Source organism: Halichondria panicea, chromosome 1 (assembly GCF_963675165.1).
Source record: "Halichondria panicea chromosome 1, odHalPani1.1, whole genome shotgun sequence".
NCBI lineage: Eukaryota > Metazoa > Porifera > Demospongiae > Suberitida > Halichondriidae > Halichondria > Halichondria panicea.
The window spans coordinates 7,976,103-7,990,008 of record NC_087377.1 but is presented as its reverse complement, the minus strand read 5'-3'; the positions used below and the strand labels follow the sequence as shown (position 1 = coordinate 7,990,008).

At 38.1% G+C, this 13,906-nt stretch overlaps 1 protein-coding gene and 1 long non-coding RNA gene across 2 annotated transcripts; both read right to left on the bottom strand.

Moving 5' to 3' along the window:
* Positions 1–694: 694 nt before the first annotated feature.
* On the bottom strand, positions 695–6,349 carry LOC135340549 (uncharacterized). Its single transcript, XR_010396398.1, has 4 exons — positions 6,190–6,349; positions 3,698–3,802; positions 3,458–3,587; positions 695–982 (listed from the first exon to the last, which is right to left on the bottom strand). It is a non-coding gene; the product is annotated as an uncharacterized LOC135340549 (long non-coding RNA).
* Positions 6,350–7,001: 652 nt separating this feature from the next.
* LOC135340540 (uncharacterized) lies at positions 7,002–13,510 on the bottom strand. The gene is made up of 11 exons (XM_064536896.1): positions 12,862–13,510; positions 12,679–12,730; positions 10,095–10,457; positions 9,746–10,030; positions 9,612–9,682; positions 9,334–9,556; positions 9,027–9,263; positions 8,567–8,753; positions 8,452–8,520; positions 8,240–8,396; positions 7,002–7,331 (listed from the first exon to the last, which is right to left on the bottom strand). Exons 1-11 carry the CDS (start codon positions 12,955–12,957, stop codon positions 7,197–7,199), a joined length of 1,875 nt encoding a protein of 624 aa, XP_064392966.1. The 5' UTR covers positions 12,958–13,510; the 3' UTR covers positions 7,002–7,196.
* Positions 13,511–13,906: the final 396 nt, after the last annotated feature.

Genomic DNA, 13,906 nt, shown 5'->3' with positions numbered 1-13,906 from the left:
TTTGGTATGCATACCATTATTATAAGCTAAGTGTTAAGTGTCACATGTACACACACACATGTGTTTGTGTACATGACACTTTGCTTTATGCATCACTTTGCTCTGGCTATAAAGCTAGCGCTATAAAGCTAAAGTATATACCGCATAGCATATATATTTTATAAATTAATGTTCATGTATAATTATATATGTTTCTACCGCGAGCATTAATTTTATACGCACACATTTAATTAATATCGCATATATGCTGCAAAAAGGCTGCTATTCAGCAAAAACTTTTCTAAAGGTATTTTTGTTTATATACCCTCGAAATATACCTGCTATACGGTACAATTATATAATTATTATAATAGGCATTCAATAGTATAATTATACAGCAATGAAGGACTGAACTGAAGATCTTAAATTTAGCGCTTATAAAAATTATAGGTATGGCATGTAGATAGTAAACCATAATAATATCAACAGTCAAAACAACCGTTATGCAATAACGCTGCTCAGACTATAATTATAAGCTCACGAATATGCTTATGCACATGCAGTGCCGGCTCGTTTATACTGAAAGTAACGGATTGTTTACTAACTGTTGGGCTATACCGAAAGAAAACTGTACGTTGTAGGAAAACATTCATGGTATATTGTGATAATTAATTTTTAGTACTGGGCCAGTAGAGTAAATTACAATCGCTAGAGAAATAAATCATGGCTTGATGCAAATGCCTCAAATGATACTTATTTGGCGAAAAAAACAAGGATTAATAAAAAATCAATGAATAACTGCATTAAATGATTTAGTGTAAGCTAATAACCTACACTATTATGAGCAAAGATAAGTGTTACTAATGATCAGTTAGTTTTTTGTTCCATTCCTCACAACTTTAGGAGCCATCCCTTTTGGCAATGCGTTAAACACCTCTGAATAAAGTTCCTGAGGAAGCTGGCTGGTATTAGCTGGTTTAGTTGCTTCTTCAACAAGCTTACTCTATATAATTATGTATGTATGCATGTGTAAGTAGGTGTATGTAGGTATACGTGTATGTGTCAGGTGTACATGATTTGTACAGATATGGTATAGGAATTGAGGGGATGAGCTTGTTTCACGAATAAAGATAATTATTCATTTATCATAATTATGATGTTGCTATTAGGTGACAGGAGAGTGTACAGCAATTATTCCCATATCACATCCGGTCCAGTAATTGCACATTGTCATTGACAGCATGCAATTACCTGTCAAGTAATTGCATGCTGTCAATGACAACGTATTGTTTTCAAATAACGGCCGCGACCGAAAATTGCAGAGAACTTCGTCATACACGATTAGAAATCAATAGTATGGTTTACTCGTTCAATAAGCATATAATTATATGCACCCCAAAAATGGGCTTAATTATTAGTCACTGAAGAGTATAATAAAATTATGTACTTATTCAATTATGCTAACGAAATCCACCCCAAGGCGTAACGATATATAGGGCTAGTGATAAATAGTATACCGTAAAACTATAGCGGGAAATTTTTGTGAGGTCCAAAATTTCCCGTTTTTCGAGGGCAGAGCACAAAAACTGGGATAAACTCCCACGCACCGGTATTTCACATGCAAAGCTATTGGTGGATGTGGTTTCCTGGCATTGAAACGCAAATATTAGAACTCAAAACGCGAAATTTCCCGCTTTAAAGCTCCACTTAACAAAACTAATATGCACAGATTGCAACAGAGTAAAAACTAACAGTAAACCGTAGATCCATTAGGTATCCCATATGCTACTAAGCCGCTTATGTACACTATAATGGGCTATGACTACATGTTACATACAAGGCCGTAGGCAATAATTATAGGGGACTTTGTAGCTGAAACCCCTACAGTTTCTTTAATAATCCTACCATTAGTTTATGTATCAAGTCACCGCTTTGTCAACCTCAGAGGCCCCCTACTTGTCTGAAGTTGTCTACGCCCTTGAATTATGACTATTATAAACATACCCACTTAATGTGACAATATTTTGTGCAAAGAAACCCTGTGTGTCGTAAATAAATAATTATTATAGGCCCCACAATTAAGAGTCCAAAAGAGTAATAAAGGTTAAGAGTGCTGTATATCATCGCATAAAAGAACTCGTATATAGCTGTGTCATGTCAAACACCAAGTGTATTTACAAAACCATACACTTGCCTGTGTAGAGAGGAACTGTTGATCTCAAGTACATACAGTGCATCCAGCTTAGAGAGTAGCTGTACTTAAATGTAAATATCTTTCGATTGGAACATTTCTAAGAAATTGTGCTGATACCAATGTGTAGGTGAATGACCAAGCTACAACTACCCAAAAATGTTTCCATGGAAACATAAGGTGGTGGGTTTGTGGTGATTAATAGAACAACAGCAAATTGTTATAGTGGCTAATCGGTTAGAGTAATAAAACAGTATCTTGTACAGCTAAGGTCCTAGACTTCATCACATAATTGTTCAATGGTTTAGGTATCCTGACCATCCCTTGATGGGTCTTAAATATGTTCACAGTGTCTATAATTCATGATTTACTGGCTTTTAGGTACACTTTTGGTTAGAGTAATATCTTCTGAAAATTTTATAGCTTAGCCTTAAAAGTTCTCTGGTAAGTTAAAGTGGTCATTCACCTACACATTGGTATCAGCACAATTTCTTAGAAATGTTCCAATCGAAAGATATTTACATTTAAGTACAGCTATTCACAAATTTGTGGTAATCTACTCTCTAAGCTAGATGCACTGTATTCTATGCCAAGGCCACCAGTTTCAAGTGCACGTTTACATAAGCACTAGGCATGACAAATAAAGAGATACGTTGAGAACATAGTTTGTACTGAAACTGGAAGTGACTCACGTATAGTCATCAGTACTGTACCTTGCAACCTGCTTGGCATTGTGCACAGTAAACATGTGTCTATAGTAACTACAGTAGTACACAGACAACGCCCATTTTACTGTGCACTGAAGCCAACTTGCAAAATACAGTGTATAAAATAATTATAGACGTAATACCTATATATATAGTACCTCGGAAAATGAAACTATTGTGCCTGCTTGTGACTGTTTATCAACATGGTACAGTTCATCATAAACATTCAATTTCTAGGAGGATAATACATATTATTGTAACACTGCAATTACGAAAGCACTCAATATGATTATACAGTACATTTTATATACACAACATCCTAAGAATAACAAGGAAGGCTTTCAACATAATTGTGCACTCTGAGGAGCTTTTAAAGAGTGAATTCCCTACAAGGTACTAACAAGAACACATACTGCATGTACATGTACAAGATATGCATGGAGATTGACTAATTTGCCAACGGGAGTACGCACAGTGTGTATACATTATACGGACATTCATGTATGTAATAAATTTGGTGTTTTATAGCTTCAAACATGGCATAAACAGCATTGCTAGCCAAAATACTCATGCTACTCACCTGACTCGTGTCTTGAACAAGCACGTTCACATGCTCTCCTTCATCGTAATTGCGTGGCGGAAGCTGGGGAGTTGGTATGATGTCATCCGAGTCTGCATACATTTCCACTTGACGCTTAGAGGATTCCTTCCTGCAAATTGTTTTATAATTATGTGTTTTGGCTATAGTCATAATTTTTATGGTCAGTGTAACACACGAACATAAAGTGAGAACAAACGCCTAATGTACTGGATAACTTACCCATCAATAGGTTGATTGGATCTGCGTACATCTCAACCATTAAAATTTAGAGATGTCACTTTCCTCAATTACTATTATTATTGACCTTTACATTGCCTGCAGAAACTGTAAAGATCAAATACAATAATACATAATACATGTGAGTATAATGCATTAGAACATGTGCTGAACAAAAGGGCAACATGTAACAGTGCATGAATAGTTTTTATGGTCCTGAAAAAATCGTATACATAGTATGAAAAATAATTTGTTGTGTATGTTTGGCCAGCGTGCTCTCACATTCACAGTCCTCTCCAATCACGTGTGTTTCAAGTAGGGTTGACCCATTTCCAGCCCCAGTATTTTTTTTATAGTATTTTTCTATTGTATAGAAATACATATGAATTAAACTACCGCAATATAGGTTCAACGTCACTATCCTGAGCTGTCCAAATATCATATAAATCATATAGCTGGTATAATTTTTTCGAAGGTACGAATACGAATACCTATATACAAAAGCTAGTTGTATCGACGTGAGGTAGCAAGCATATTTCATTAAAAATGAAATGTAGGTTCTAGATATAGTATAATTATATGTACCCCGGGCCAATTAAAAGTACACTAGAAATAACAAAAACTCTACTGATATGTTGTTCAAAACAGTTACTTGGCGACAAACATAACTTTGACGAGTATTAAAAATCTAACTATAGCACTAAAGTATAGACTGGGCTTGTGACATGATTATAAAGAAACCAGAAGAGTGATACAATGCAGTGCATAGTATGTATGACTGAGCTGTCGAGGAATAAGACTGGAGGCATGCTGAAACATTATTTTGAGAACAGAGTTTTAGTGCATGGTACATGAGACATGCACTGTGCACTAGGATCACATTAAAGACCGAGCTTAGAAGTATGACTCGGCCTCCTGGTGCTAGGATCCAGCGTCAGCAAAAAAGCCTTCTGGAAACATATAATTCTAGCTTTCTACTTCAGTGACCCTTTTCCATTGTTCCTGGTACGGGATCACTGCAGTTGCAAGTAAGCCCTCGAATAAAGGCCACAGTGCAAGTTTAGTTTTTGCTCGCTTTTATTCGAAAAAGAGGCTTTAACATCAAAATCTGACACTATTTAAACTGTTGTGTGAAGGCTATCCATGCTGTATAAATGCAGTGCTATGGCATCCAGGTAAGCAGACTTGCACATTGATTACAAACAAACAAACCAACCGGCTACTATACCCGCCGCCCACGCGCGCCTCAGGTAACAAGGGCCTAGCTGATTAAAATAATGATCTAGATATTAATTGGCCATTGTGCCATGCTTAGAGAGTCAGTATACAATTAATATACTATGAAAGGGAAAATAGTAATAACACAAACATTAGACCAGGAAGCAATAACATTATTATAGAAGCTCACATGATGATTTTACAGGCCAACGCAAACAAACACTAGCGTACATACATATAATTATATCAGTGAGTTTTTTGTTAAGCCATTTTGGCAATGACGAATAAAGCTCCTGAATAAGTTGGCTGAAGTTGGGTGTACAATAAACTAGCCATAACTCGAAAAAGAAGCTTCACGAATCAAAATCCAAGAGAACGTGGCTAGAAACCTATAGAGCTGTTGTTAGTTTTTTTCATTGCATTGCAACCGTGGAGCAGTTTACAGCTGGAACAGACACACAGACACACAGCCGCACAGACACACACAGTCAGCTTTATTGTATCCTTCATGGGCTATACCCTCAAGGCATAAAACCATGAGGCATACAACATGCTTAACCACAAGGGGGGGGGGGGAGGTTAGTGCTGTGGTAGTGTGAGTACTCCTTGTTGTAGCCTAGGATGAAACCTATAATACTTCAAAAGCATTGTACACACTTTGTGTCAAGTAAGGGTTGCACAGTGTGAGTACTACTGGGTAAAGACTTTAGTTTACCTCACTTGAAATCCAAATCTTGTTAGAGAAATCATTTCTAAGTCAACCACTACAGTCACACCACTAAAGTGTCATAGTAGCTCAAGTCTACAGGTCACAATTAATTTTCTGTTTTTTATAGCTTTACTTCAAGGAGATGAAAAGAGTTGCACACAGAGTCACTGCTAATTTTTTTACTACATGCATATGGGTACCTAGTGTAACATTTTGTTTTGTGCTTCTAGTGGTGAACTCACTATTAGTCTGCAGTCATCTATATTTGGTACTAGCTGTGACAACTTGGGCAAGTCCAAGCTGTTTATAGGTATAATTATAAGCAGGAGAACTAGCTAAACCAGGAGTGCTGAATATACACACAAGTACACACATGTTAACACCAATCCCATAACTGCACATAGATCAAACACAAATACTCCACATATATAGACCAACACAAATACTCTACAAGGAATTTATGCTGCTTCACATACAGGGCAGATTCAAGTCAGGTTTGTTTGTTTACATATTACAAACATGGGATTGGCAAGTAAAATATTTATGCTATACACCCTTGCACACTCACCACACTTGTGTTTGAACAATGGACATTCACATGCTCTCTCTCTTCATATTTGTGTGGTGGAGTTTGTATGAGGTTGTCGGCATGTTCACAGCTGAGAGCTCGACTTTCTTTCTCCTGCAAAATGCATATTATGGGTAATGTCAAGAGTTAATAGAGAAGAGAGTATCTAACGTAGGAAGAAAGTAGATTACATCACCCACGTTTGGATTGGTCAGTGTGCAAATTTCAAACTTGTGACAGATACAGGAAGTCATTTTAATCTTCGCATACATCTGATACACAGTATGCCTATGTTCGATACTCTCTTCTCTATTATATACAAAGCTTAATTTAGGCTACTGCATGTCTATAGTCTTACGGTAATCAGTGTAGATCACGTGTGGAGAAATTTCAGTGTCGTTCAACTGGATCAGCGTACATTGAAATTTAGATGTCGTTACTTTCTTCAAAGGTTTCTACAATTCCTGAAACCTTTTTACATGTAAAATAGGCACTATATTTAATAGACATACATGTACTTATCTTGTTCATAACATTCCCAGTCAGGATGATACACATGATTCCAGAAGCATATAGATATATTGCATGGTAGGAACCTTTTTACTACCATGCAGGAACAAACTAATATCAATATTGATATATACCCGACACAGTCATGTAGCAATAAGATTACGCTATAAGTAGCGAAGAGATGGGTCAAACACCATGCCTTTGCTGCCTTCGGTGGAAGTTGGTGATGTTTATTGTTTACACATGACATGGGAGGTTTAAAATATTATGTTACAACGCCCAACATGCAGGATTAAACTACTCAAGTACTACAACAATATCCATTTTTTTGGCTTAAACAAGTTTGTTGAGTCTGCAGAAGATTACAATAATGATGAAAATGAAACACTGTTAAGTGATACTCTAAATCAATACTGTGAAATGAAACAGTAAATAGAGCTATAATTAATGAATGCAATAAGCACAACTGGAAGGAAATTAAGTTTAATTTGTGACTGTTATACTTTCTTCACAATTATTGTGGATTTTCCTTTTGGCAAGGCATCAAAAACTTCAGAGTACATTTCTTGCGAAGGCTGGGTTGAAGTTACTTTAACAGGTCTGGCTACTTCAATGCTCTCGTACTGAGCACACTGTACATAAAGCATGTGTGTGCATAATTATGTGATTAAAGTACTCACTCAGTCAAATAATGCACATGCAGTACAACACTACACGGATCACCATAATCAAGGGCGTATGAAGAGAAGAGGGCATGCAACTCACTATTAGTCCAATGTGCGAGCAAAAACTGCTTATATCTGCACATGTACTTTACACAAATCTATTTTTAGATAATTGTAAATTCCACCGCCCACTTGCAGTTTTTGTTTTTGCTCGCAATCTGTTGCATGCCCTCTTCTCTTCATACACCCTTGCCATGCCATAAATGCAGTAATAATTGTATTGGGTCAAATTGACACAGTCACAAGCAGCTTAGTAGTATTTTAATACTCTATCTATGTAGACACTCGACATCCTTAGTAGTTTTGAAACTCAACAATCAACTGCAGTGATTCGTAGGAAAGTGAATTGACATGTAGTAAAACAATGGATAGATTCGCTATCATACAGGGAAACAAAGAATTAAGCCAAAGTGCAGAAAATCACATGATATCTGTACGGACCATATAAGCTTATAAAACGCTTGCATGCTCATTGTTTTCTTACTGTAAGTGACAGATGTAAGTAAGTTTACTCAATTATACATAAATGTTGTGTGTTTGGGCTATGAAATCAGATGTGGTTTCAATATGACTCAATTTCCTCGAGCTCAGTAAAGTTTATACTGATCCACAATACACTGTGTACAAAACTAAGTGAACAGTACAAGGCTTATGCACTTATAGCATTATCGACAATACTGCTACACCTACACCTACATGTAAGTATGTTCTTAATTAGCTATGAGACTACGAGCCCTATACAGTCAAAACAAGCAAACTTTAAACAATTGCCACCCATTGTTACGTACATGACATGAAAAGTAATTGTGGCTCACCGGCAATTCATCAGTGATTGCTACATTAAGGGATTTCGGAACTTCCCCCTGATCCTCAGCCCTCTCGTTCTTTTGTGGCTGCATGTGTGGTGGTGTTTTAATGAAGTCTTCAGGGTTTGCATACGTATCCACTTGAGCAGATTTAGATGGCTCGCTCCTGTAGACAAAACATGATAATCTACAGTTGATTATAGAGTACATGTAATACTCACCTGTGTACATTTATCTTTGATGGCTGCATATCAACAGGGGACAGTGATGTTTCATTCGTGGTTGGACTCCTAAGTATAAAATCAATGATCGATGAAGGCACTCGTTTCAACTTACTCTCGGTTGACGGCCTGAAGTTGAACCTTTTCAGACGTGTTGATTGAAGCATAGCATTCTCTTCCATACTTTTTCAGAATGTAGAGTACAATTGCAATGCAAACGATTATCAACACAAGCATGGTTCCAAACACAAAAACACCAACCAAAACAGCACAGTACAGAGGACAGGCAGGATCAGGAATTTCTGAGAAAAAAACTTGATATGGTAGCTAATTAGTTTATACTGGTTTCGAAGTTACGTTGAAAGTTTCTCAACTTACAACTCTAAAACGCATAATTATAAACACCTAGCCTACTGTAATAATAGACCGGTCACTGTAACTCCAATAATTATGCAGAATGTATGTATTTTAATATTCAAAGCACCATGCACGATAGGCATGCATTTGGAAAGAGATATATACATGTATCAGTATCGCACAATGAATATGTAACAAGAAAGGCAATTCTAACTTACTAGTTGAAATAGTTCCTTCATCCACCATAACACACCCCAATGCCCCCTCACTCCATTGTCCACCAAACATGCAGGTTCTGTTGAGGAGGGAGTTTGCTCTGTACCCATCATTGCATTTTAATATTGCAACAGATCTAGGAGACACACCACTGTAGTGAATTAGTCCGTTAGACACATTGACCATTCCTTGTCCATTCAGAGAAGTGGCATTACTGCCAAGATCGTCTGGATTACATTCTGTGTATGGTATACAGTATTGCAAAGATACACATGTAGGAGGGATTACTTTCTATAACTTTTATCTTACCAACATATACTGTAGGAGGTCCAGAGCCAAATATGTTAGAGGCAAACACACTGACATTGTAGCTATCACTGGTGAGATTATGGAATGTGAGATTGAGATTACATAATTTGGTTTCATCACAAGTCAGACCAGTGAAATTCCTTGAGAAGTTAGTTCCAACCATCACCACTTGTACAGTGTAGGTTACAGTAGAGTTGAGGCTGAACCCAAGAAGAGGAACGGTCTGTTTTTTAACAGGAAATAATTTGAATAAAGTATTTCCTCATCTTTATACTTACTGGTTGCATGAACTCCACCTCAAATTGAAGTACACTAAATGTTACCAAAAGTTGTGTTGGTGCAGGTGGCACTACAAAAATTAATGCAGCATGCATGTATGCACAAAACTGATGCTGATATGGAGGCTGTTTACCTTTTAGTAAAGCAGTTTCATTCACAGGGTCACTGATGAACCCACAATCTCGAGAAACAGTCCTCACTTCAAACGAGCAGGTTTGACCTCTGGCCGTCCAACCAGAACACGAGACACTGGTAGTGCTAACACTGACATTAATGCTCTCACATCCACAGTCCTCTCCAGTCACAAGAAACAAGTAACCCCTTAAATTGCTTGTTTCAGAGGGTGTATTCCAATTGACAGTGAGGGTTGAGGACGGATGAAATTTGATGGAGAGTAGACTAAGAGGAGGAGGTGGAGCTTTAAAAGAAATTATTACAACATTAATATTGGAGAGATTGGGACTGCATTCACATGCACTAACCTCCAACTCTGACTCTGTCATATCCAATCAACAATGCGCCCCCAAGAGTACAGTTGATGTTTTTTCCATCTAAAGAAGTGGTTGCTCTGAAGGTAATTTTTGAAGTATACAACTCTCCAGTCTTATTGACATTAATGCCTTTTAAATCACCACATTCGCGAAACTGTGTACTGAACTGATAATGCTGCAATGGAAGGTTATCTGGACGAGAGCAGAAGGCTGCAATTAAACTTCCCCGCCAATTTGTTGACTCAGTCACGAGGCCACGTAGAGTGCACTCATAGCTGACATTCCTGCCGTCTGGTATACAACCCAGTCCAGTTGTTCTCTCACTAGGTGCTACCAGTCCTGGGACGGCCTGAACTGTAGGTACGTATTACAACATCATTACAGTGAAAATTGTATAGACACCATTTCAGAAAACTAAGAATCATTGTATATTTATTCACGACAATTAAGTTCATTATTGTTACTGTAGGTCATACATGCATTAATACTAGTGCAGCACAGTGCAGTGCTAGTGCTCAACGTTGCTGAGATTTTGTCTGACACAATCACGTGATCCAGTTTTTAATTACATTCTTGCATACCGTATATTTTGGTGGGATAAAATATTCGTTATTTTCGTGGGCAAGCTGACCTCCACGAATTTAACGTAGACGTGGCTTACCGGAACCGGTAATTTCTATTCGTTTATCTATGCCGGAACGTAGGAATACAGTGCAGCCACGAGACTAAACGAAATATTTACTCACGAAAACCACCTTTTTCCGACAGCTTGTGCACAAGACGTTAAAATCTACAATCCTTAAATTCTTGTCTTGTAATACTTTTTTAGGCAAGGAAGAAAGAGAGGCAATAATTTATGGGGACGCTTTTATAAGCTGAATCATTTGGCTTACTTTAGTAAGCCGAACAAAGCCCTCTGCATTCTATCAACGTATTTTGTTAATTAAAGTGAAATTCTGTGATGATGAGAGATGGCAGGTGATAAAGAAGACGAAGAGAGTGAGAGGAAGTGAAGAGTGAAATGGACAGAGGAGGCTTGTGGCATATCAGTGACAGAACGTACCACCTATTTTAGACGAGATCTGAGCTCTTACCTATAACCCAGTTTAATTGTCAACCCAAGTAAATCAATTCAGTTATGCCAAACCTCTCACTGGAGCATGTTTGGGGGTAGCCTCGATCCCAGGCCGAGTTTTCGCTTTTATAACGGTTAGGCGAACAACTAGGCCTGGTACTAGTTGTCTGCGCATGCGTCAGTCATTAGCCAGATTCTGGCTATTAGTATATTCTCGTTCCCTTTTGTGACATTTATATTCGTGTATATACTATCGTGTACTAGCAGTCAGTATCCCGTTTATCATTATTGGAATGGCTCTTAGCTGAAGCTTCTTGTCTTTGGTTTCTTTTTAATATTGTCCTAACTCACAGGACTGGAGTGTATATCTGCTCATTCGAGCGTTGTTTTGTGGTAGCTCAGAGGCATCAAGAGAATCTACGTTTCTAAAACAAGACGTTTCTAAAACAAGATACCTGAGTTACGAATAGGGGCCTAGAATCAGAGAGGTCCAGCAGCCTGCTAAACATGAGGCATTCAACCATCCTGAAGTTGCCCTGGGTCACTATAATCATACTGCAGCACAACCGGCAACTCCCCTCGTGAAGAAGCTCCCTATGTGCATCTTTTGTATACTCACTCTGTGAATTTTCTAGGGTCAATTATTGGTTAATGAAATATTTTTGCCGACCACATACAATGAAAATTTTACGCATGCGCAGACAACTAGTACCTAGCCTCGAATCCAGGCCGATTAAAATACGGCCTGGTATCTATTGCATGTGTAATTAATCATAGGCGTGGTCCATACACGCCCACGTGCTATCTACTATGTATATGAAGCTTTATAGCCTAGCTAGCTAGCTGTGGCCCTCTATGGTGTTGTCGAGAAGGCTTGCACACTAGTCTGAAACCAGAAGAGGCTCTCATCTACCTCTATGATGGCTGGATGGTCGTGATGTTTTGAACTTGGTTTCTGTTACAAATGAGAGCTTCTTCTGGCTTCAGACTAGTGTGTAAGCCTTCTCGACAACACCATAGAGGGCCACAGCTAGCCAGCAAGTCTTCTCGACAACGCAATAGAGAGCATAAGCCACAGCTTCACAGGAGACAAGTATTTGTTAAAATTAATACGGAAAGAAACTAGTAAACAAACTAGTTTACGGTATAATTTTACAAAGGTTTACTAAAGTATACAAGTCACCCAAAATGACTCAGTTCATGCATGGGTAAATATAGACCAGGCCGTATTTTAATCGGCCTTGTCTCGAGGCTAACTAGTACCAGGCCTAGTTGTTCGCCTAACCGTTATAAAAGCGAAAACTCGGCCTGGGATCGAGGCTAGTTTGGGGGTAACTTAGACAATGATGACAGAAAAGAACTACTGGATAAGGAATAAAAATAATTATGGCTGTCTGGCTGTTGTAGATCTACATTTTGAATCACCGTTTTAATTAATACATGAGGCTTCTACATAAATGACATGTATAGAGAGCTAGATAGCCTCACTGGCTCACTCACCTTTTAGCTTTGAGCCGATCTGAGCAACAACAATGATATATGTACACAGCACCTGTATAAATGATTATGCAAAAATGTTGCTTTTCTGAGATCTAGTCTACTCCAAAGCGGCTAGTAGACATCTAGATATGCCAAGATGACTTATTGACAACGCCATTAACGACACACGTACACAATGCTTACAAAATTAGTGAACTGTATATTTCTGTTCATCATGATGTGATCTTTCTCTAATTCATTTGTAGGGAGCGAAGCGAGTCTGGGATCGACTAAGTTCATATACAGCGGTTTTCAGAGTTCTTGCATTTGCAATGTCTAGAGCGGAAGTACCTGTCACGTGAACCGTTACGTAACAAGATTGAAGTTCTAGCCTCATTCTAAACCGATTTTTTTCCAATACATGATTTGGGAGAAAATCAACCTTGGAAATAGCCTTTGCAAGCCTTTGGCATCACCGCTGAAGCTATCCTTGAGATTGTAAGCACTTCCAATAGTTTTGTGAGCTACTATTAGTAACACAGGACTGGATGTCTGGAGCTAAGAGAGATTCTACTGTCTATATGACTCATCAGCTTGCAGCAACACAAAATGAGTAGGCAGGCCGGGGCAGTCACTTCAACCAGTTTCTTATATAATACTGAGAAGCTACACGCTTATTTCAGACTTCTCTGAATAACTAGTAACGAATAACTTTGTCTGTAAAATTTATATTGAAAACTCATGTAAAAAAACTTGCCTGACTCAGCAATATTTGTGCTCCCGCGATGTTGTCCAACCTTAAATGTTTGGGAATATCACGTGACCAGTGACTTCCGCTCTAGACATTGGAGATGCAAGAACTCTGAAAACCGCTGTATCTATGGTTCACCGAAGTTGATGAGGACCACGTGATACTGATCGACCTTTGTCCTCCTTACTAGGAAACTAAAGTGATACAATAACTACCTACACATGATTATAAGTTATACACGTTCAGAACTATAGCTAAGCCTATGGACTATAAACAATTATTATTGCATGCTAGCTATGGATGCCTCACCACGGAGTTGGAGAGTACAACCTGAGGAGAATTGGCCTATACTATAGTACTAGCTATTAAGACTATGGTGCAGTTGATGACATAGCTAATATTATAAGTCCAAGACTATATCATCACTAATTAGCGAAACAGCAGCACCAATTAGCATACAAGCATGCGCAGTATCTATAAACTATTAATTAATATAAC

Excerpts from the sequence above, each read along its gene's own strand:
- LOC135340540 (XM_064536896.1), bottom strand. The coding sequence starts at position 12,957 with ATGAACTTAGTCGATCCCAGACTCGCTTCGCTCCCTACAAATGAATTA. Across the intron at positions 12,731-12,861 it reads ATATACAGTTCACTAATTTT|GTGCTGTGTACATATATCAT; the intron begins GTAAGCATTGTG and ends TCATTTATACAG. Across the intron at positions 7,332-8,239 it reads CAATCACTGATGAATTGCCG|TGTGCTCAGTACGAGAGCAT; the intron begins GTGAGCCACAAT and ends CTTTATGTACAG.